The sequence below is a fragment of the Uloborus diversus genome, chromosome 5 (genome assembly GCF_026930045.1).
Source record: "Uloborus diversus isolate 005 chromosome 5, Udiv.v.3.1, whole genome shotgun sequence".
NCBI classification, from domain to species: Eukaryota; Metazoa; Arthropoda; class Arachnida; order Araneae; family Uloboridae; genus Uloborus; species Uloborus diversus.
This window is the reverse complement of record NC_072735.1, coordinates 114,031,024-114,056,044: the sequence shown is the minus strand read 5'-3', so window position 1 is coordinate 114,056,044 and position 25,021 is coordinate 114,031,024. Positions and strand designations below refer to the sequence as shown.

Sequence of the window (25,021 nt, the reverse complement as noted above, 5' to 3'; positions counted from 1 at the left end):
CCATGCATAAACTTGAAAAAAAAAAGGTAATGTTTTATAGATGGCTTATCTATTAAATACAATATGATCAATACATTTTACTTACTAATGGAAAGATATTTTCAGTAAGATATTGCCCTATAGCCAGGGCTAAGGCAGAATTACATAAAATGCACCACCAGCTCAGTCATTCCATCCGATGACTGCAGTTTCATGCTTATTAGTGCTTATCAACCCGCAATAGAAAGTGACTGAGCTGGAAGTGGAAAACCTCTCAAGGGAGCCAAGAGAGCACAACACACTGGTAGCTAATATAGAATTAGCACTGACCAGACGAGTGACTGAAACATGGTTCGGTTCAACTCGAAGATTGAAGGCAAGGCATGGTATTTTCAGTAAACTTCAGTTCCTATTCCGGGCTGATGAGTACTAATAAGAAGGAAACTGCAGGATGGAATGACTGAGCTGGCGGTGTATTTTATCTGATGAAAAGATACTTCTATAATGAACATCACGTAATTTAGATGTTCATTATAGAAAATATCTTAGCGAATTCAGACGTTTTTTAAAAAATCGGATGTAGCGCACCCTCGGCTATAGCGATTTCTCAAATCAGTCAGTTCTCAGGGTTCATTATATCGGGGTTTGACTGTATATATATATATATATATTGTTTTGGTGAGTATAGAAAAAAAAGAAGTGATTATTAAAAAATTTACTTCTATTCTCTATGGGCAACGTTAAACATTTTCCAGTCTTGATCTTTAAACAAGTCTATTATAGTATTATTAGTTAAATAAATACGACCTGCTTTACTGCACAAAATATCTTCAGCCATAATTTTTCAATGTACATAGAACCTCGCCATACAACTCCAGGGATGTAACCATATTCCGGTTTTCGCAAAACTGAAGCCCTATGTCATTAATATATTTTCAAACTATCATCAAATGTATAGCAATCCAAAAATTTCTAGTTTTTCGAAGCACTTGTCCCAGTTACGTTCTGCATTAAAATTTAACTCAGCAAATACCCTCTTCTGCCATAGTCACTCCTTTTTGACAGAAATAACTCCCATCCAAGATCCAAACCATGTTCCTCACCCATTGCTCCTCTGATAATATTGTTATCTTTCTGCTGACCATGACAAAATTAAGCAAGCAGAAAGCTTTTTTTTTGTAGGTGATTAACTTACATTTATTCTGAAAGAAGAAAGTAGCCTAATTCTCAACTTGCAAGGAATTTTTCCTTTCTAAATTCACTGTAGACACTATCTGTCGGAATTGCAATTTTAGTGCATCTGTTTGTGTCAGTGGTTTGAACAAATTTTTTACAACATGAACGTGTTAAAACGTTTTGTGTTGATTTGCTTACAGTACCCCTGGCAACTCCTTTATTCCCTCCCCCCTGTTTGGTTCATCTGCGGCACATGGCTAGCATTATTGGCACAGAACTCCAGTCTCATCCAAATTGACTTAAGAAAATTATTTCTTTATTTGGTGATTGATGTATTGTAATCAATTTCTAATTTTATCTGAACCAAAGGTCATTGAAATGCTTTTGATTATTTGTTCTTGCTGCATAATTATCCCTTAAATTTTTTATGAAATTTTATATAAAATTTTTGTTGTATCACATAAAGCTGTCAAGTATAGTGCTGTTATTTTGAGTGTCTTAGGACAGCATGGTGTACAAGTTTAGTGATTTATCTTAACTTTCTTCCTAGTGTTTTTTGGTTCCCAAGTCATATCAGAAATCTAATCCTTCTCCTATAAATGACCAAGAGTGTGACAGACTATGGAGGACTCATTTCCCTGTAGCTGAGAACGACATCATCAATGACAAAGGATGTGTTAAACCTGTCATTAAATTATTAAAGGTATTACCTTGCATCAGTGGCAGCTCGTTGAAAGGGCCAAAGGGGGTTCGGGCCCCCTCACTTTTTTCAGACAATAATTTATAACTTTTTTATTTATTATCCTTTGTTTGCGTACATGCTTGAAATTTTAAAAAAATGGACTGTACGGTATTTTTCTGCTTATAATCCGCGGATTTTCTGATAAAAAAGTAAAATTAATGAGGTGCGGTTTATATGCTGCTGCGGATTATCTGTGTGCGTGTGTGTGTTTCTCCCTCAACACCAACGCATTGAACCTCAATATTTACAGTAGGATTTGCCAAGACTGTTACCAAAGAATCCGTTACTCTACCTGTATGTTGTTTATTTTACATAGCTTGATGTTATTAATATCTTTCGTGATTTACTTATTAGATTAAGTATTTTGCAGCTTGTCCTGTGTTTAAAATGAATTTAATTTTATTTATTTAACTTAAATAATTATTTTAAGAAAGTTGAAATATTTCTTTCTTTTTTTTTCAAAAACTGGGGTGAGGGGGGCTGCGCACTAGGGTGGTTACAAAAAATCGATTTTCGAATTTCTTCCGCGACACTCCCCTAAAATGTGCCAATGGACTAGAAAACATGATTTGCAAAGTTTCAGCTTAATCCGATAATATTAACACGTGTCGCAAAGAGGCTGAAGTTACGAAAAACAGCGATTTTGTACAAGAAATCGTAGTTTTTCCTCTTTAAAACCAAAACTTTTCATCCTAGAAACTTCGTTCTGGTCTCATTTTATAGGAAATTTTATGCTCGTGATGAGACGTTTTACCCATTTTTTTAAATAAAAGTTACAGAATGGTTCTTGGCATTATTCAGGTCAGGCCATGGAAGATATCATCAATAAGGAATTTTCATGCAAAGACCTAAAAGCATTACAATATTCAATTACATTTATTTGCTCTTTGGTAATTTTAATTTATCCATTAAAAAAGGCTTCATTTGGAGGTATTTTAAAAATTAAATGCAACAAATTGCTGATTTAAAATAAAGGAACTGAGCTGTTTAGAAGAGAAAGCAAAGAGTTTATAAATTACAAAAAAGAAAAAAAAATCTAATGCATTTTATTACTTACACTGTTAAATAACATACACTAAAAAGACATACATCATTATGTTATTGCTTTTCATTGACAAATTAAAGTGGTAATGGCTTCGATATGGTAGATTTTGATGAATGTGGGAAAATGTGCCTGCATTCAGACATAACTTGCAATAGAAACAAGTTAGTTAAAAATTAGTTTTACACCTCTTTCAGCTGTGACATTCACAAACCTTAAACTGTTTACTATCTTTTTAGTTTTAATATAATATTGGTTTCTACACTATTCATCAAGATTAGTATTTAAAAGCTTTGTATCGATTTTGAATCTCTTTAAAAAATTGAATCTCTAAATAGTTGGAAGAGAAATGAAAAAAATTATTTCTTTGTCCAATAAATTAAGCTTCTTTCAGATTGAGCTGTGCTTTTGTATCCCTATAATCACAATCATTTCATTATCTCCTACATCAGATTTTAATTTTGCAGCCTCCCTTTCTTTGATCTTTCTTTTTTTTTTTAAGTATAATCAAAAAAGGGAGATGCAACCTTCTCTGAGTTCAGGACCACAGATGGCTAATTATTTTATGTAGTTCTGTGCCTACATCATCTTCATAAATACTCTAACATTGAACCAAGGATTTTACTAACTGTAGATCCTGTTTGGGGGCCAAAGCTGAATCGCAGACATAAACCATACTTTTCCGCAAATATCGATGATAAACAACCAAATTTCTTCAATACCTTTTATCTATAAATTGATTAAGGAAATCTGACCCATGAAAAGATGTATTTTTAAAGAGTATATGAGGCAGTGAGAAGCAAAAGGGATGTAATTGACAGAATTAAAAATTTGGAGATAATTATTACAAATAATAGGGGAATCTCTACTCTGCTTAGGGGCAAGAGATGGTACTAGTAGCTTTAGTAGGGGCTGTTATATAGAATGATATAGAAAACAAGTTCAAATGAAAGCCTAGGATCTGAACTCTAAACGCGTTTTATAAAGAACTTTAAAAAGTCCACTTACATCCCTTTGCATTTCACTACCTCATATGGCCTTTGTCATCCATCTGGTGCGATGAATAGCGCCAGGTACTCAAAAAGTAATGTTTGTTTGGGGAAAGACTCCCTAAACAAGTTAGGCAAAGTTGAATGAATTGCTTGTAGCTATTGAATCAACTTTGCTATTAGATTTGTCCTAGGCTGCTAAGGATTTCATTTCTCAAAAAGAAAGCTTGAAATTTCACCTGAATTGCTTATTTTGTTTTTAATCTTCTATACTTGCTTTGATTGCTTCTTATCTATACCATTCATCCTAAAATTCTTGAAAAATATCTGGTTGAGGACCAGTGGACGTACCTATTTTGCAAATCAAATCTTCTTTTAAACCAACTTCTATAATGTGGTAGAGATTTGCTAAATACAAAACCTTTTTCTGTAACAACTGTACTCACTAAACGCAGTTTTGAACTGCAGAAGCCCTAACAAGTCCCCGTCTAAGAACACAGATCACTTTCCTCGGCATCGTAAATTTTCCTTTCTCTAGGGGGTCGAAAGCCCTTACAAGACTGGGACAGTCACTCAGTCAAATCAGTCTAATCAGTTGCTTGATTCTGACCACCAAGGAATAAAACAACGTTCCGTATTTATGGCCTCTACAGCTAATTTCAAAAGTTTTACACACAGTTGTTTGTTTTAGCTTTGAGTTTTAGAGACATAACTATTGTACAGTGAAATCCTGTTACAATGAACTTCGAATTACAGTCGACGCTCGATATAACGACCATCTCCGTCCCAGAGAAAAAGGTCTTTATAACGAGTGGTTGTTATAAGAGGTGTAAATTTAAAAAATGTACGCCGTCATCATGCATGCCCAAGTAAATGCCCAAATGTTTTTTATCATAGGAATTTTTAGAAAAGTAGTGTGCAAAATATTATGACAGAATATTAAACAAGTTTTAAAGTAGAAAATGTAGGGGAGGAAAATGTTACACACTTTCAGATCTGCTACTACTACTACTACCACAACAATTTCTGAAGATAAAACCAGAAACAGAGGTCTGCCTTTTTAGCAGACGTGATTTTTGCAAAACATTATTTTCTGTTTCAGATATAGGTGATAAATTGTGTTTCTCTTGCTTTCCAAAGAAACATTTAAAAGTCCCTCGAGAACCCCAAATCTTTAAAAATACTAGATTCAAACACCAAACTACCAATACATCTGTCAACTCCCTTTTCTTAGGAATCTGGAATTTTCTCGATTTTTCCTCCCATTATTTTTTCTGTGCTAGCTGTGGTGAATGGTAATCCCCCCCCCCCCCATCTCTCTTAAAGTTGGATTTAAAATTGAAAACTTCAGGCAGATTTCCGTAAACAATAATCAACGTCATTTTAAGCTACAAACTTGTTTTATTGGAAAGAACACAAGAAATAGCGTCCGCTGATTCGGTCGCTGTATTGGATTAGACAATACAGAATGGTCGTTATAACGAAAGCAAATTAACATAGAGTTTATAGGAACAAAGTTGGGACTTCTACCACTGGTTGTTATATTGGGACGGTCTTTATAATGTGTGGTCGTTATAATGAGCGTCGACTGTACCAGAACTTTTAGTTGTAACAAGGTTTTAGCAGTTATAAAATTCAAGCAACGCGTAACGGAAATCAAATCAGGCCTGAAAATTTCTTTCGTTAAATCGGATATTTCGTTGTATCGGTATTCGTTGTAACGGGGTTTCACTGTTATACATTTCTGATAATATTGCTGTGTTTGCTCTGATTACTTAGCATTGTAAGGGGGTTACAACCATTAACTAAAAGAACTAATACAATTTATTTTTTAATGATTCATTCTTTTTAAGCGATTTTGAGGATATTAGCTATGACTTGACTTGGAAAATCCTGAATAATGTTCCATCAATTTTTACAAGAATTTAAATGAAATGAGACTTGAAGAGAATAATATTCCCTATAAAATGAAACCAGAACGAAGTTTCTAGAATGAATAGTTTTGGTTTTACAGATGAAAAACTACGATTTTTTTGCTAAAAATTGCTATTTTTTGTAACTTTAGCCTCTTTGCGGCACGTGTTTAATATCATCGAAATGACTTGAAACTTTGCAAATCACATTTTCCAATCTATTGGCACATTTTAGGGGGGTACCGCAAAAGATTAGTTGAAAAAAGTTTTTCCCCATGTACCTTGTGACCACCCTCGTGTGCACCCATGATCTGGCCCCCTCAGTTTTTTAAGGGACGAGCTGCCACTGTCTTGCATTATTCGCCTGTTACTTTTTTCTTTTTTTGTATGATGGTTTAGAAGTGATTAGAGTAGTGTTGTTTTGTTGCTTATTATGACAAATATGTTCTTGTAAAAGACTTTTAGGGTTCTTCAATTTTTAAATGAATAAATTTATTTTTTAAACACTTAATGTTTTAAATATTTTTTTTCTCAATGTTTCTGCTATTTTTTTATTTTGTGAAGAAACAATGTTTCTGTAACCCATGTTTTTAAACTTGTTACTACGAAACAAACTTCCTGTGAATTGTGTCTTAGTTCAATCTTTTAACTGATGAATGCTTTCAAGATAGAGAAGTAGCAATAAGAAGCTTAGTCTGAATAACTTTTCATGCATTGTGCAGGTTAATTCAAGTTTATGTGTTGTGATGGAATGACTGGCGGAGTGACAGAAATATTTAATGTGTTTTAATTGTAATTAGTGGCCAAATAAAGTGCCCAATATTGCAGGGAGAGGCAGCAGCATAATGTGACCAAAAGTGGGGGGGGGGGGCACCAGAGATATCACCAATAAGGTTTTAGCCCCCCCCCCCCCATTTTTTTAGAAATGGGGCCACAATGTTTTTTAGTGATGAGAAAAAAAAACAGCAGAAAGGAAACCTTTACTATCTTAAGAATGAATAGATATAATAAGTGAACGAATAGAATAAAAGTGTTAAAAAGGGTTTTCGGCAAAATTTTGAAAGCAAATGCAATATTTGAATATTATTTAGGAACATCCAAGGTTCTGCTTTATGATTTACCTAATTGAGGGATGCTCAAACGATTGTTTCGAATATTTTTTAACGCAAAGAAAATATTCAGTATATAGTACAAACCTATTACAAGATTCAGTCAAATATAAATGAATAGGAAAATAAACAAAACTTCATAGGGGCTGCCGGTATTTTTCAAATTTCTATCTTTTATTTCTTTTTCTTTTTTTTGTAAAAATTTGATTTTGAAAATCGGGGTTATGTATAAGTAGAGAAAAATATATGTGCCACCAAAATACTTCTTAAATAAGGATGTGTCTGTCGTTCATGAACGAACGGATCAAAAAGAACCAATCCTTAAAATGAACGAATCCATTCGTTCACCTAAAAAATGAACGACGATTTTGAACGGTGAGCAGTTGAGAGCACTGAATTGATGCACTTGTGTGATAAAATCGCTTTGTATTTTTGAACTACATTCATCTTCAATTTTTTTAACTCTTAATCATTCCCAAATTTTATTTTTCTCATTGCATTACAATAAATTCGTGTTGAACTTTTTTATTTTCTGCTTCATTCATAATTTTTCTTTATGCCTTGTTATTCATTTGCAATTTTCCAATGTATCCACTAGAAATGTTTTCTTGTTTGTGTTACTGACAAAATGTCTGGAATTTCCACTTTCTGTCCTCGCACCTGCACTGTAAAAAAGTTCCAAAACGTTACTGATTATTTCCGTGTAACGTTTTGGGATTTAGATGGTTTTTATCCACTTCTTGGAAAAATCAAGTGTTTTTGTCAAAAAGTTTCCTGAATTGCTACAAGTTGCACAAATGCAGTCTTCTCACTGTTCTGAAAAATAGTTTTAGCTCCCAGTTTGAAGATTTACTGAGCGTATTCACAAAGTGTGTAGGCTACAGTTCAATTATGGGCCCTCCAGACTGATTAAGCTCCCAAAGGGAGCGAATAAGTTCATGGACTATGTAGCTTTACAAGAATTGCAGGAGAGTAAATTGCTTAATGTTTGCTTGCAATTCTGTCTTAGCTTTGGCCCTGCTTCCAGTACTGGTTTTGGTACTCTATTGATAAATCAGGAAGGCGCCAAGCTATTATATTATACTTATCTGAGTTAACTCTCAAGTTCCAGAGACACAACTGGCTTTAAAAGGGAAGATTTTTGAATTTTTCAGGTTTCCAGGATGATTTCAGGAAGGTTACTGAATTTTATTGGAAATCATTCCTGGCTTTTCCAAAATATATCACTGGCAGAAATTGGGCACAACAGCTGCCCTTTATTTTCGAGGAATGTTTTTACAGTTACATAGTTTTTACAGTGTGCTAAAATCCTTCTCACGCTTTCTGTCGCCAAAATTATTTCTAAAGATACCTTTCATCACTTTTCTGATGATTCTTTTGTCTTCTATAAAATACCTACTATCAATTACCATCTATTTTGATTTTGCTTTATTTTTAACTTGGCGATTCCCAAGTCGCTTTTCTTACATTCAATATCCAGAGATTTTCAATAAGGATTAATACTGTCTAGTGTTTCTACCATTTAAAAAAGTGTTGTGGTTATTTTTTCTGTTCTCATTGATACTGTGAAATAATAATTTTGAAGCTCCTTAATATTTAGGCGAGTCTCTTTTTTTTTAAAATTTAATTATCCGGTAGTCCGACTGAGTTATCAATATATTTGTTATTTTTTCGCTATTTGTCATACTATATGTATGTATATAGTGCTGTAGCTGGAGAAAAAATATTTGAAGGAACACACCTCTTTCTTTTGGGTAGATGTTATGGTTGACAGATGTTTGTTTTTTTGGAGGAGGGGGGAGGCCAGTTTCGACAACTTACGCCAGTTTTTATTTAAAAATCACACGTTTTATAAAACAATATTTTTGTTAAGTTTAAGTATATTTAATGTACAGTCCAGTGCCCATACTTGGGACAATTTTGAACTTTTGCTTTTAGTAACATATTAATCATATGTTTTCCATTCAAACAAAGCATTCTATGTTTAGGATGTGCCTTAGTACTTTGCCTGACGACAAGTCATAGGTGTGCAGATGTGTCCTTTTAAATATAAAACAATAAAATTTTCGTTGTCCTAAGTTAGGGAACCCCCACCCTAACTTGGGACAATTATTATTTTGATCTTTCTTTCATGTATTCAGCAATAGATAATAGTTTGGGACATCAACTATCATTTTAAAGAAGTTTATTTTACAACCTTATAAAGAAAAATATATCATTAGATAGAAATAATATAATCTTGTAAACTTTCAATGCTTTCAGAATGCACACTTGCCCCTGAAGACATTAAACATCTCTCCAGCCTTTTTAATTCTTTTGAATGTAATATTTCTGCTTTCCCTCTATAAATGGAAGCATAAAAGCAATTGGTGAGCCCAAATAATTATTAACACAGCTTATTTTTAGCTCACCATGTTCCTTATTTCACAGCTTTTCACATTCATTTTCATTCCTTCATAAAACGTGAAATTCACTGCAAATAAATTAGTCTCATCTATACTTTTGAGACTTATTTTCATTAGTAGAACTAATATATGTTATTTGGAAAAACGTCTTTTGCTCATCTATAGATTCAGATTTTTTTTAACGATGACAAATGTTATGTCCTGTTATGGTATGACACATTTACTGCCATCACAAATAGCCCTCAATTCATAAAATTTTGCATCTATACTTTTTTTAATTACAATTATACTTTATATCATCAATATTCCTTATAGAAGCTTTTTATGCCATAGTATCCTAACTTGGAACAGTGTCCCAAGTTTGGAGTGTATTTGCAATTTCTCAAATTTATGAATAAATAAGTTCAACAGAATTAGTTGGATGGAAATGAATTTGCCCAAATAAAACACAGGTACCAAGGCGAGATGAATTGGGAAACAAATTTAAACTAATGCTGCTCAGTTAGCATAGGTAACAAAGTTATTTCCATACTTAAAAATCGCATATTTTTTCGAAGTTTTGAAAATTATAAAAATAACCCATAAAGCTGATACATCAAAGTTGAACTCATATAGCCACATAAGATATTCATAGATTCTGAAACACCATTTATTTCTTACTGGTAAAATACGAACAGGCGTATCAGCCCTCAAAACTAAGTTCAGCAAAATGTCCCAAGTTAGGGTACTGTCCCAAGTATGAGCACTTGACTGTACATAGTTTTAATAAACATTTCTTTATTCTCGTGTTTTATGTTACAGCCTGTTTTTTTACTATTCATTCAGTTCTCTTTTATTTTATTTTGTGATTTATATTTTTAAAAATGTAATCGAAAGTACACATTCAAAATTATTTTTTATTTTATTTTTACATGTGACCATAATACGCTTAGAGATATAATTCTATTTAGAATTAGTGTACTATTTCACGTAAGTTCAATTTTGCAAATTTTCTGACATCACAAACAGTTTATTTATTTTTTTATTTAGTAGTAAAGTTTAACAACTTAATTTTGTGACATGCTGAAATGGAACCTACAATGTTTAGAATGGAAAACATATCTTAGCATTCAGCAACTGAGAAATATCTTACGAACCTATAATTGCTTTAGACATCTAAACCTAAATCAGGTTTTTATTCATTTTTCATAGGCATATTTTCTTACTTTTAGATGATTTTAGTCATTTTTCCTTCAAAGAATATTACTGATCTAATGAAACATTTCAAATGCACATGAGTATGTCGTGCAGAGAGATCTTCTGCAACTCCTTTTTTAAACAAATGAAGTCGTTCAAATGAACGAGTTAAATGAACGGATGAAAAGAATGAACGAACTTCTGATTAATGAATCACTAAAAAGAACGACATTGCCCACCTTTAGTTTTAAAGAGAGTAAAAGTTGAAACAGAATAAGACGAGATTTTAAAAATGTCATGACAAGTCACACCACTAGTTCTAAGTATTTAAATATAAAAGGCAAAATTGAACAAAATTTTCATAGCGATGTTCAGAAGATATGAAATTTAAAACAAAATAAAGTAAAAAACTAACATAAGTCTGAGCGCATATAAGTTCAAAATGTTGATTTTTTTTTGTTTTGTTTTGTGACGGGAGTCGCATTAAACAATTGTATTTCAAACAAATAAAAATATAAGGATGGAAATTGAAAATTTCAGTGTGGAAAAACCGAAGCACTCAAATAATTTTGTAAAAGAAAAACTAGTAGAGAGTTTTTCAGAACATTTTTATCAATAATTTAATCACAAACTTAGCCTACAGAAGAATGATTTTGAAACTTTGATGTTGAAAAAGTCTCCAAACCCCATCTTTTGTCTTATCCCCATTAAAGATGGCCTACAGTCGCTTAAGGACTTTGATTTCAAAAACTTCTAGTAGTGCGCCCTAGCACAAACCCTCGAAAAACAGCTTGCCCCATTATTAAAGATTGCCTAAAATTCCGTTTTTAGGACTTTGGGAAAATTTTGAAGGTCCTCAAACTTTTCTTACATCTAATATCACCAAAGACTCTAAAATTTCGCATTAGGGCTTAAATTCTGATAATATTTCCGGGAAGAGTCTCTGAACACTCTGATAACATCATTGAACATCTTATATATTACTTCTCTAGCTGTTTTTCTGTTGTTACACAAGATTTAATTTATTCATTTATCGAATTCCGTGATTTACCCCATCATTTTAAAACTTATTGTATCTGCTAATTTCGAAAAATATATCCACTGTCTAAAAACCGTATTTTGTAAAAAAAACGTTTTTTTTTTCTTTTTTTTTCTAATCACTCATTACTTCAATGAATAGCAGCCAAAAGCGAAGACACATTGACTCCGTTGAATAAAACATCATGTGAGGGAAAGGGTGCAGGGGTTCAAATCTGGGCTGAAAAATACCGTTTAAATGATTTTTTTCTTTGGCAGAATTTTTATCCAAGTTTCCATCAATATGCAAAATTATACTCATAGCAGAATTCTAAGCTGTATATTTGCTGTTGCTAAAATCAGGAAACAAATCATTGGTTTTAACAGGGGGCATCTCAGTTTAACTTTGCAGAAGCATAAATTTCAATTTATTTTGCTGCTTTACTACGCATTGCTTTGGTCTATAGCATCACAAGGTTGCATTGAAATCAGAAAATTCTTCTTTTGAGCATGAATGCTTTGCATGAGTCAACTAGTCCCCCCCCCTAACTCCTCCCTCGCCAATATAATTTAAAAAAGTTAATTTTTTTAAGGCCTTCTCTTTCGAATAATTACTGGGGTAAAGCTCGCGAAAACTCACCCCTAATATCATTAAAGGTTGACAAAAAGTAAATTAAGTAAAATTATTTTTGGAGCTCCAATTTCAAAAAATTTCCTGTCCTCATAACAATATCAAAGATGGCACACAATTGTTTTTTTTTAAATTGTTCATTTTAGAAAAATTTCCGAGAGAAGGTGCCCGAATTTCTCTTCTCCTTAACCTCTTTGAATATTGTTTAAAATTGCGTTTTTAGAACAACAGTTTTGAAAATTTTTTGAAAAAGAACCCCAAAGCCCCAACCTTCTAAACGTAATTAGGGGAAAATATAAGATTGTGTTTTTCAAGCTTCAATTTCGAAAAATGGCCAGGGAAAATGCCCCGGGCCGCTTTTTCGCCCTAACATTAACAAAGATTGTCTAGAATGCATTTTTAAGAACATACAAATTGGAAAGAACAGATTCTCTTTTTGATTTTTGTTTGAATTTTTTTTATAATTCTGGGACAAAAGATTAAGTCAAGCAAGTTGGGGGCACGCGCCCCCTCGTGCCGCCCCGACGCTACGCCTCTGGGGAGAAGGTTAGGTTACATATATCATAAAGTTTGCATAAAATGCATTTGCAGCTTATATTTGTCTTCCAAACTTTTGCTATGCCGCAAAAATAGAACTGATTTGTTTCTGAAAATTATTTAAATTTCATATTTACTTAAAAAAATTATATTTTTTTTTGGGGGGGGGGGGTGGGAGGGGTTGGTGACAATACGAATTACCAATCCTTGTGACATCTTTGCTAGGAACGCAACTTCTTGTAACACCAAAATATATGTTGCATCTTTTTTTCTATTTTGCTCTCTAAATTTTTGTTTTTTCTCTGGCAAGTGACTATATAATAAACTTACACACCATACATATGTTCATCAACACATCTTTTGTCTATAACTAAGGACACATGTGCAATTCTTACATGTTTTATGAGAAATGAAGTTCTAACTCTTCGCACCTTCATTGTAAAACCAGATTGGATTGACACACTGCGAATTAACATTAATGTGAAAAAATTAGAGATTAAAACAGCAGCAACCCTGTACATCAGAGCAGTATCGATGCATCAGTTTGAAAAAAAATTCTAAACCGGTTTAACAATGTAGAATGCACATCAGTTTTTGGCGATGCATGACCCAACCCTACTCGAGACATTGGACTAAAGATATTTATTCACCCGTAGGACAACGCAAGAAAGTGTTAAAGCACAAAGAGGAAACATCACCTACGGCATCACTGGAAATCAAACCCACAACCTTTGGCATATGAAGCAAGTTTCTACCACAGAGCTGTTGAAGCCCCTTCCACTACTGAATAAATTATACTGAGTTAAATAGTTTATAAAATCATTAAAATAAAATTAGTGAAACAAAAAATATTTCGGTAAAAGTTGCCATTTTCATGGAATTGGTCTTCACTGAAATTAGAGGTTCAGTGAAAATGCGTTTTTTCATAAAAGCAATGATTCTTCAAAAAAAAAAAAAAAAAAAGGAATGTATGTGTGGTTTCAGCTGATTGGTATTCAACTGGGATGTTTGCTTTAATAACAATATTTTTTCTTCTGGGGGGGGGGGTTGCGAGGTGATTTTCATTTGTTGTAACTGTAACACATACAGTCGAACCTCCGTATATCGAACTTCCACATATAGAAATTTTCTATATACCAAAGTACCAGCAAATTTCCATGTCCATTACATATAAAAATTGTTTCTATATATCGACAAAATCTATATATCGAAATGTTTTTCGAGACATTCATAGATTTTTTTTCTACTTTCAGACTGTTTGTCTCATGAAAATTGAAGGTTAGGGGAAAAAATTATGTTATGATAAAACAATGCTACATATTAGAATATACACTACTAATATGCATATACATTGCATTAAAATAATTATTTACAAAAAAACAGCTGGGGGAAATTAAATGTTTCTAAATTTGTGACATTTTCTATGCTACAGTTGATGTTAAATTAAGGGGTCATTGAACACCCTCTTAAAATTTGAGTAAGAAGTTAAAAACTTTTACAGCGTGATACTATTAGTAAGTCTAAAAGAAATAGGGGGGGGGGGGGGGCCCGGACCACCTTAGAGTATACCCTCAGAAAATTTGATGGGAACATCACTGATTATGGTTGGCAAAAATTAGCTTTAATTTTAATGTTTTAGGAGATTTTTATGATAAACTAAATTCATTTCTATTTTTCGAAATTTCTACATTTCAAATTTTTTTCGGGCAATTTGCTACTTTGACATATGGAGGTCCGACTGTTTTTCAATTACTAAATTCTTTGCTTTTTAGGGGAAGCACAGATTTTGCTCTTATTGCACCAAGTATTTCAATAAAATTGTTTATGCTTCTGGTTGGGAGATTTTCACTTGATTCTGATTCATCAATCAAGATAGCTTATTGTGGTCACATTGCTAAATGACTGAGGTTTGCAAAATCTATTCTGTTTATGATAGGTAGATAGCAAGCTACGGGAACCGTTGCTTGTGTGCCCAGTTAAATTCAAAAGCTCAAATTGAATATTATCATTTGTTTTTTTTTTGCATGCATAAAGGTAGTGTTTTTTTTTTGTGTGTGTGTATTGTTTTTAAGGATTTTTTGTTTTATTATTAGTATTTTTAGATAATAAATCTGTGTTGTCTGTCTATTTTTTTTTTCATTTCTTTGCGTATTGGCAGTTTTGCTCGAATTGGACAGTTACAACTTATTATCTTATGACTTAACTTTTAACTCTTAACTACGGTGGTTTTGAATAATTTTAAGTGTATTTAAATTTGATGTTTTTTCTTTTGAAGAGGGAGTTTTGACGGACAGTTGTCGTCCTTATATCAGAATTTTATTACTTCATGGAATATGCTTGGAGCTTAGGTAAAATTATGTGTGCACATTTTAACAAACGAAGTAGAATCTTTCATTTTATTTCGGAGTGTGAAGGGAAATTTATATTCCTTCTTCTCTTTTTTAACTTGATAGCATGAGCAAAAGTCATGTGGGTACAGATAGTATATATGAGGGGGATCCAAAAAAAAGTTTACAAGGCAAATGAAAGTTCATTTATTAACAATATAAACAAGATACAAATGAGAATCAGGAGACACATCTGGCCTTCACTTTTCCACATAATCGCCAAACCTGTTTAGGCATTTGTCAGAACGTTCGACCAACTTGTTTATTCCAGCTTGGTAGTAATCAGGGCGCTGCTCCTTGAGCGATTTCTCAGCAGCTGCTTTCACTGCATTGTCAATGGTGAACCGTGTTCCGGATAAGTTTCACTTCAAGTCTGGAAAAAGAACATAGTCACTGGGAGCCAAGTCGGGGCTGTATTGGGGGTGATTCCAGAGCTTCCACTTGAACCTTCCATATTGCAGTTTTCCACTTGTTCCCTGCCCACTTGATAAGAACGACACCAATACGCTACCTGTTGTCTACTCATTGCTTTGTCCCCGTATACCTCAACGATTTATCTGTGAATTTCGGACGCGACCACATTCTTGGCCCATATGAACCGAATTACTGCTTGCACCTCTTTGCAAGACCATTTTTCTAGGCGTCTTGCCATTACTGTCGCTCTTACGTCTCTGCGTACTGACGCTACTTACTCATCGAACCACTGTAGGACAACCAGCGCCATCTGTCAACCATCCTGGGTGGAAATATTTGCTCCGCAATGTTTACCTTTCAAATGCTTCTGCTTGTAAACTTTTTTTTGGATCAATTTACGGATATGTACCATATTTCCTGTGTATTATCTGAATTATCTGTTAAGAAGTGTAAAAATAATGAGGTGTGTATTATACGCTGCCGTGGATTATCTTTCCTTTTTTTTCTCAACTCTAATGTATTGAACCTCAATTTACAGGATTCACCAATGTCTCCCTGTTATGTTGCCTGTCAGTTGTTTATTTTACATAGCTTGAATTTTCCTCTTACATGATTCAGGATTTCTCTGCATAAAACAAAATGTAGTCTCCATTTGCACTATACAAGACCAGTGGTGCCCAACACATGCCCCTTGGGTTACATCCGTCTCGCGAAGCTGATCCGTGTAGCCTGTTATGCAGTTTAATTTTACAAATAATAAAGCACAATGACAATGTTACAAATTTGGAACCAAATGTTTAGAAATAAGTTTCTGAAAAAGAGATGCATTTAATAAAAGAAGTGCAGTAATCATAACAGCAATTATTGACTTGTAATTTAATTTCATTTTTTATAATTTTGTATATTACTTAAATTTTTTAAAAAAATATTTCAAAACTTTTAGTTGTGTTCCAGCCTGCGAGAATCCTTTTAATGTGAGGTGTTGCAGGTAGGAAAAAGTTGAGCACCGCTGGACTAGACAGTTTGTTCCTTTGTCTTGACTCAGTGCCTTAAAAAAAAAGCGTACTATATTATTAGGATTTCAAGAAGAAATCATTCTTTTAAAGATTAATTTTGATTGCACCTTAATAATTATTAATTCCTCATGTTTCTAACTTAATTGCTAAAGTTGCATGTAAAATCAAAACAACTTAGGTTTTTTTTTTGACATATCATTTGGATTATACAAAGATTTTTTTTCCCTTAGCCAATAGGCCAATTTTAGGACCTAGGGATTATACACCACTGTGGATAATATGCAAGAAAATACACTATATATTTATATAAATGTATGTCTTATTACAATGTAATTTTTTTTTCTTTATTTAGTTATTGAGAGATAAGGAAAACTGGAAAATTCTAGCATCATATTATCTGAAAACTGTTGTAATGTGGATGGTTTTGTCTAATCCCAACCAGGAATATTGGAGAGAAGATAAAATGGGAGAGAGATTCATTGAAGTAAGTTTTTAAAACTATATATTTACAGTTATATAAAGTACTAGCTGCATTGCCCAGCTGTGCCCGGTCCACCTTGAAAATAAATGTTGTGTCAAGTGACGTATATTCAACAATCAGGCGTAAAAAAATAAAAAAAAAACCATCATGATTTCCCTTCCAAGCAATGTCGACAGATATTAAAATACTTTTAAGAAATGAAATCTAGAAAGATGGATTTAAAATGTGTAACCATGGGAACACAAAATAAAATAAGTTTAAGGAATTAAAATGCGAAAGAAAATGGTTCACAATTTGAATGGAATCGAGATTCCTTAAACTTGATTTAAAAAGGCTTATAATTTTTTTTCCTTTCGAGATAAAAGCTTATTTTTTCAATTATAGGTCGAGTTGGATCTGGAGTAAAAAAGGTCGCTTTTTTCAATGGCGTCAAAAAAAAAAAAAAAAAAAAAGCTGTGGGACAATTCCTTCACTTTTTATTGATTTATTTAATGAAGAAAGTAGTGCCTAAATTTCAGCTAAGCCTAAAAAAGTTCGAGTTAAAAACGCAAATAACTCCCTCCGTAATAAAGTTAGAGCATTGAAACAAATTGCGTAGAATGCAGAAAATTCTACCCTTTCTAACCATATGTAATATTAATATGTGCAAGTAATTTTTCACCCCCATATTTGAGAATTTATTTGAAAATTGGACGTAAATTGGAATAAAAAAAGAACTATTCATCGAATTATATTCGAACTGGTCTGCAAACCTTTTCAGGACTTAAAGGAACAGATGAAAAATTTCAGCGTAATCGGCCGGGCAGTTCTGGAGTTTTGCGAGTTCAAACACACAGACGCTTTTTGGAGACTTCATTTTATACTATGTAGAGATATATAATCCTAGTTAATTGGGAGTGTCACAAATTTAGTTTACTGAAAATTAAACTAAGCAAAATTTCTTATCAAAAGCATAGCAATAAAAAAATTTTGAAAGAAAAAAAATAGAACCGACTTCAAAATTGCTCTAAAAAGTGAAAAATAATTTTATTCTTTAAACACCATCGATAATACTTTTAAACATAATTTTTGAAGTTGGAGCAAAAACAAAAAGTAAAATCCATTGTAACCATGCTTTGTTCATATTTTTATCAAAATATCATCGAAAGTAAGGAACGAAACCTTTATATCATCACTCAAATATGCTGTCATCCCTGCGTAATGCATGTGGTAGTGAAGAAACTGGGCCTGATTAAATTTATAGTTGTAGTTGAGTAATGGCTGTGAATGATTTTATCGACCGTTTTTGCGCCAACTTCAAAAATTATGTTTAAAAGTATTATCGATGGTGTTTAAAGAATAAAATTATTTTTCACTTTTTAGAGCAATTTTGAAGTCGGTTCTATTTTTTTTTTCAAAAGTTACCATAACGAAACTTTACTTCATTGTTTTCATAAAAATGCTCCATACTAAAAAAAAAAAAAAAACACGCCTTAAACTTTAAGCGATTGACACTAAAAATTTATATTTTTTTTCTCCCTGGAATTCATTTGTGTGTTAATTTAATTAGAACCATTTAAATATTACATTTTCCCTAACTAATTTACATTTCACAGCATAGTTGCTTTTTATGCAATCCTGTATCTCCTTACTTAGCCCAGATCATCTGTTATTGGCATACATGATAACGATAAAAATACTACTATAGTTGAAGCAAACCTAACCTAGTAGCATCGTGAAGGCTAAGCAGATCCTAATCACTGCATAAACCTCGCTTCCACATTAGGTTTACCCCCACTATAGAGCAATGACACTGAAGAAACTTGATGCTTGCTTCAAAGAAGCCTTCATTCAAAATTATCACAATTACTGTTATTATTGTTGTAGGGCAACAAATTTTTGAAACAATGGGCTTTATATTTAATCATTTAATTGGGAAATTGCATGAAATTTACTGTTTTTTGACCATAACTTTTTTAAAAGAACAAATATGGTCAAACAAAGTAATGGGACCTAAGTTGAGTCATCCCCTATCCATTAAAAGAAGAATCATCAAAATCGGTTCACTAGGTGAGACGCTGTGAGTGGACAAAAAAAAAAAAAAAAAAAAAAAAAAAAACATACATACAATATGAACTGATAACCACCTCCTTTTTGAAGTTGGTTAAAAACTCACAGGGACCTGAGGCACCTTGATATTTTCTAGAATTTAAATCGAAAGTTCTAGTTTCTAAGGAGAATTTTAAAGTTTCGCTCTTTACACATGTTAGAGGAAGTACTAGCTGTCGAGATACTTCAAAAGGGTGCTGGAATGAAGTGCTCCTATACACTCAATTTCAGGTGCACTTGAATTATTGTACTCTACCTTCTTGTGAAACAAGTCACATGGTGAAGAATGGCAAAGTACTTTGATCATTTACCTCTGTGCAGATAAACTATGAGCTCAGACTCTCTTAGCTTACAACAGCAATTTAATATGAGTAGTTTATTTAAATATGTCTAAGGTCTATGCTTTCCTTGATTGCAGTTCTAGAAGATTGTGGTGAAGTTTCCTTTAAAGTGGAGAAAAAGAATCTAGTGTTCCCCTTGATCAGGGGCGGCATTTCAACATTTCATTTGGGGGATCGAGTTCTTTAAACATGAATTTTCTCAATATGGAATAATATAAGAGTACATTTTTTTCAGTAAGGTCATTCAAGAAATTCAAATTTTAATTTCCACACTTTTAATTTATTTTATAGCAAACTGTAACAGAAAAGATCTTGATACTACCGTTTCTAAAGTAAATTTTTAATGTACGATTTTTGGAATCCAGAAGAAAAGGAAATCTTGGTAGTATATTCCGTCAATATCCAGTGGCATGCTCTTGGCAGTATAGCTGAAGATGAAAGTTTTGCTTGTCCCATCATGTACCAATAAAAAAAACTCCAATCTTCTGAGACACGAAAATAATCTTTCACAGTTATCTGAGTTGATTGGAATCGGTGAAAAATAATTGAAGCTACAAAGTTATGTTAAAAAATGCATCTTAAAAATTTTTCTCTTTAAAAAAACCCACGCAAGTTTAACATTGGTGCTCTAGTCTTAATTTTTCATCATTGAAGTGCACTGGCTCTTCACAAAACAATTCTTTTTGCTTCTTTCAACAACTTTTACGTGTAATTGAAATATTTTATTTATCTTGTTCAATAACCTGCACATATAATATTGAACTTAGATTTATCACTAAATCTTGTTTTAATTTCATAAGAAACTGAATGAATCTATTATTTGATACAAAATATTGAGCCAATCATATGACTTTGCATCATCATGTGGATTTTTGTCACTTTTTTAAATATTTTTTTTAATGCGTCCAATAATTCCAAATTAACAAGCTCTTAATAGGAGCTCAATCAAGAGTTCCAGCTTTAACTTTTGAAGACCATTTTGTACCTCTCAGTTAAAGAGCATCCTGCAAAAGTATTTGTTGATACAAGATTTTTCTTTTCAAAAATAGCGTGTCTTTTGTAAGAAGTTTCTATGAAAGTATGCAATGTATTGAATTGCTCAAATATGCCTCTTAACCGAAGGAATCAATGTTCACTCACTAATTGAACATACATTTAAAATACCAAGGAACTTCTCGTAAAAATCGGGCCAGTCACACCTCTGCACTGTCCTTTCACATTAGAAGCAGAAGCATCATCTTAACACTAGACTTACAAGTATGAGGCGTTTAACCCATATGAGGAAATTTCTTCTTTAGTTGAAACAACCTTATTCTCCATCTGTTTTTTATTCTGGAAGTTCTGAAAATGATTCATGAATTTCTAAGTTATTATCCAAATAGCGAAAAACAGTTGCTCGTGTCTGGACAAGTCTCATGTTTCATCAACTTTTACTAAAGATCATCTGCAGATTCTTTTTTTTTTTTTTAATTTCTTATTGCATATGATGATCACTGATTCGCGCATTATGTAAATTGAATTTCCTGACTTCTTAATATTCTGTGCAAAATATTTGGGGGTGCAACCGCCCCCTCTTGCTCCCCCTATTTGCCGCCCCTGCCCTTGATATAAAAAAGAGCAGACCATTTCCTGATAAAAGGGCACTCTTTCCATTAAAAGGGCTTTAAGAGGACAGGTGCATCAAAGGTTCCCTGAAAGGAGACAGGATACAGCGCTCTCCTAAAAATGTTTGAGTGAAACCTACCATCTTTTATTATGATAAGAAAACTTACAAAAAAATGTAACATTTAGAAAAAAGGGACAGCAGGGCATTTAGCTTTCAGAAGGGCAGACTTTCCTTAAAAAATGCTTAGGACGAACTCTGGTATGAACAGAACTTTTTTGTAACTTAGGTTGGAACTGAAAAATGGGAGTAATGACCCCATCCCTAAACCGTCAACAATAATATTGTGTTCAAACACTTTGTGAATAAAATGTAAACAACTTCTGCATTTTTCCAATTTATTAATTATTTTTAAAAGTAAATATTTCAAAACCACTTCTTTTCATTACTTAAGAAATTAATTTAACGTTTATGCCTATTAAGTGCTTTATTCCTGACTGATTTGGTGCTTTTTATTGACACCCAAGCAGTTTCAGAAATTATTCGTTAACAAATTTTAAGTTTGTTAGGGGGCAGATGGGGGGGGGGAGGATTCTTCAGCAACCCCTCCCCTGCTGTGGTAGTCTCTATTTACCCCTGCTCTTTCCTCTGGCTATGCCCATGCCCGTCAGTGGATCACATTTGTCATTTTTTACCTATATCTCTGGTTGTTTGCCCTGAAAGATATTGTATCAGTGAGACTCCTAAAAGAAAAGGGGGTTAAGGTGAAAGATTTTATTATTTCACCCCTTCTGTATATTTTTGAACTAAATATCTATGATGCTAAATATATAAACTAAAAGTTGAGACATATTTTTAGCTTCTTGTTATTTCCATTTGCGTTACTAGTGAATGTGAGATATGACAGTACTCTCAGCACATGCCTCTGATTAGTTGAAATATATTTTTAGCATTAAATATATTTATCACACATTAAAGCCACTCGCCCTGTAGCTCGGGCACCTAGGGCGGATTCAGGGGAGGGTCAAAAGGTCAGCTGATCCCCTGTAATGAGAAATATTCTTCAATAGCAATATGTATCTTTAGCAATACGTAGGAGAAGATATAGTGGTAAATTGTTTCTGTAAAATAAATTTTTTTTTTCTTTACTTAGTATTATTATTGTTGAACTTCACTTTTGTAGAAACTAAAAGCTAAAGTAATGATTGACTCTTCATGCCTAACTGAAGAAAACATAAAAAAATCTATTTAAAAATTGAAATAATGGAAATAATGCCAGGAAAAAGTTGAACTCAAATTTGGCTGGAAAATTTAAAGGGGTACGAGGACACATAAAAAAAGAGGAAGAAAAATTGCTGTTTACATTCCTGCTCTCTTTAAGTTTGCATCTTGATTGTATTATAAAAGGGTTCCATTTACAATGCAAACTCTGAAATGCATTTCTGCAATGTTTTGCATGGTATTTGTGTTTCTTTTAAAGTTGTTGTACAACATTTTAATGCAACATTGTCGTGCTTTTCTTGTTTATTGTTTTCATGGGATAAAAATTTTCTTGACATATTAACTGTAAAAAAGGTAAAAATATGTTGTTTGAAAAATTTTATAAATTTAACCATAAATTAATATAATTAATAAATTTTTAGTTTTTGCGATAATAATTTTTTTTGGAATGCATATGTTGGTAATTTAATAGAATGACTAAAAATATTAATTGAAATGGCAATTCAGTGGAACTCCAATTTTTCATTTGGGACCAGACCCTATTTCAATAATTGAATTTTAATTAGTCACTATGTATGTTGACAATGGGAGAAAAAAAACATTTTTAGAGAAAAAGAGCTTTTAATTAATTGAGAGAAAAGTCAACATTTTTACTTGCTAAGCGTACTTAAATGTGCTGTACATTAGAAACTAAGAACATAACTGCACTATGACTCATCATCCCAATAATGTTCGTACTGCAGCTTCACTGGATACGTAGTCTAACTTTTTAAAAAATTATCTTACTTTCATCATTCTAATAATATTTTTGCTGCGCCTACACTAGACTGGTAGTCTAATATTTAAAAAAAAATTAACTTATTTTTTTCTGAAATTCTGAAAGTGATTCAGATAGTTGCAGTTCAGAAATTGAAGTTCAACTGTATATCTGGCACAAAAACACAATAACAACATCACACCATTAAAGATTTTATTCCTTAACTTAAGTGTAACTTTTCTAACAAATTAAATAGTCGTGCAATATCTCTTTTTTTTTTGCTGCACCACAAGTATTCACATAAATTGCTAATTGTTAAATTCAAAATCATGTTCTTAAGTAACTTAAGTTTACCTATGATAGTGTTTGGAAACAATATTGCTTTGAATGTATAAGTGTCGTATAAAATATTTTAGTAAATTACAAAAAGACCTTTTTTCCCCCCTAGGCCCTGAAAAAACTTGCTGACTATGTGAAGAATAAGAAGTTGCCATATTTTTTCAGCTCAAAACAGAACTTACTGTATAAAATGGGGGATGTTCAGTCAAACAATATTTTTTTCAGACTTACTCGTATTATAAGAGACATTGAATCTGATCCTTCAACTCTTTGGAAAATTTTCCATGTAAAGCCAACTTTTCAAACATGACAATTAAGAGCAAGACTCTGAGAGAGTGGTCGTTCCATATCAAACTTTCCCTAAAACAACACTAGTTGTTGCTTGGTTAAGCTACAACTCTGTGTGCCAAAATTGAAATTGAATGGCACGCAACACTACTTTTGTCATGGCAACAAGGTAAGCTGATATTGGGTCAAAAAGTGCCTCTTTTAATTACCTTTAACTTCACGGATCTTGCAGCAGCGACTCTGTGCACACTTCTCATTCTTTATGTAATTGCTAAGCTCGACAAATAAAAAACTTACACTGTAAAAGTAAAAATATTTGGTGACAAGTTGTTGAGTTGTGGCTGACTGCAGTTTCTGTGTCTTAAAAATACACTCAGTTTTTGATGCCATTAAATTTTGGTGGCCATTAAAACTGAACAACTGATGCAATGATGCACAAAAAATACTGGATTTGGTCTTTTAATAATATAAGTAACAATTGCCAATGTTTTCATTAAAATCTAAGATGGCATGAATCAGTTAATAGTGACAGGTGTGAGTTTTTCAGATTTTTGTTCTGAAGAATTTTGTGTATGCTTTTCCTCCTTTTTTTTTCTCTTCTAAATTTAATTTTTAGTTTTTTTTTGTTTAAAATAGTTTTTTACTTCAAAAACCTGAAAACAGAATGCCAAGTGACTGACAGAATTAGGAAATTCTTATTTTCTCAAAGAAGAATTTTGCATGATCATTTGCAATGTCTTTCAATTCAAATCTTTAAATTATTTGTAGCAATTTTTCTTCTCAACTGTTAAAGATTTTTGGATCAGTGTCAGGGACGGATACAAAGCAGGGGCGATGGGGGTGATTGAAACCTCCCTTGAGGGACTCTCCACAGCTAATTTTTCAAAAATAAAGTTCAAAAAACGCGAAATTCAACGAGTTTCATTGTTACTGGGAGAAGGGGGGTTTTGGTATATGATCCTGTCTCGGAACTGTTTCAGAATTCAAGTCCAAAACCTTTGTTATCAATATTTTAAAATCAGTATGCATAGTAAAAATTAAGTAATAAAAATCAATCATCCCTCCCTTGAAAATTTTCTGCATCCGTCCTTGATCAGTGTCTGGAACTTCAACAATTTTTTTCAATTTTGGTACTTCTCAAACTTAAACCTCCAACAGAGAATAATGTTTCATTAAGATAGTTTAAAAAATTGAGTATATTTTATTTTTTGATTGCTCATATATATATATATATATATTTTTATCGCATCATTAAATAATCATAAAGCCTCTTTAAGTTTGAACACAATTTGCCTTATCCACATTTTCGGCATTTTCCAGGAACTGCTGTAACATATTTGCAAAAGCTGAGATTTGCTCATTATTTGGAG

At 32.6% G+C, this 25,021-nt stretch overlaps 1 protein-coding gene across 1 annotated transcript in view; it reads left to right on the top strand.

Annotated features, from left to right (window-relative positions):
• The window catches only part of LOC129222597 (cyclic GMP-AMP synthase-like receptor), a 42,755-nt gene extending 18,542 nt beyond the window's left edge, over positions 1 to 24,213 (top strand). The window contains exons 5-7 of the mRNA XM_054857111.1: positions 1,706 to 1,858; positions 16,886 to 17,017; positions 23,473 to 24,213. Coding sequence (XP_054713086.1) covers positions 1,706 to 1,858; positions 16,886 to 17,017; positions 23,473 to 23,673 — 486 coding nt within the window. The 3' untranslated portion in view covers positions 23,674 to 24,213. The remainder of the gene's footprint in view (positions 1 to 1,705; positions 1,859 to 16,885; positions 17,018 to 23,472) is intronic.
• Positions 24,214 to 25,021: the final 808 nt, after the last annotated feature.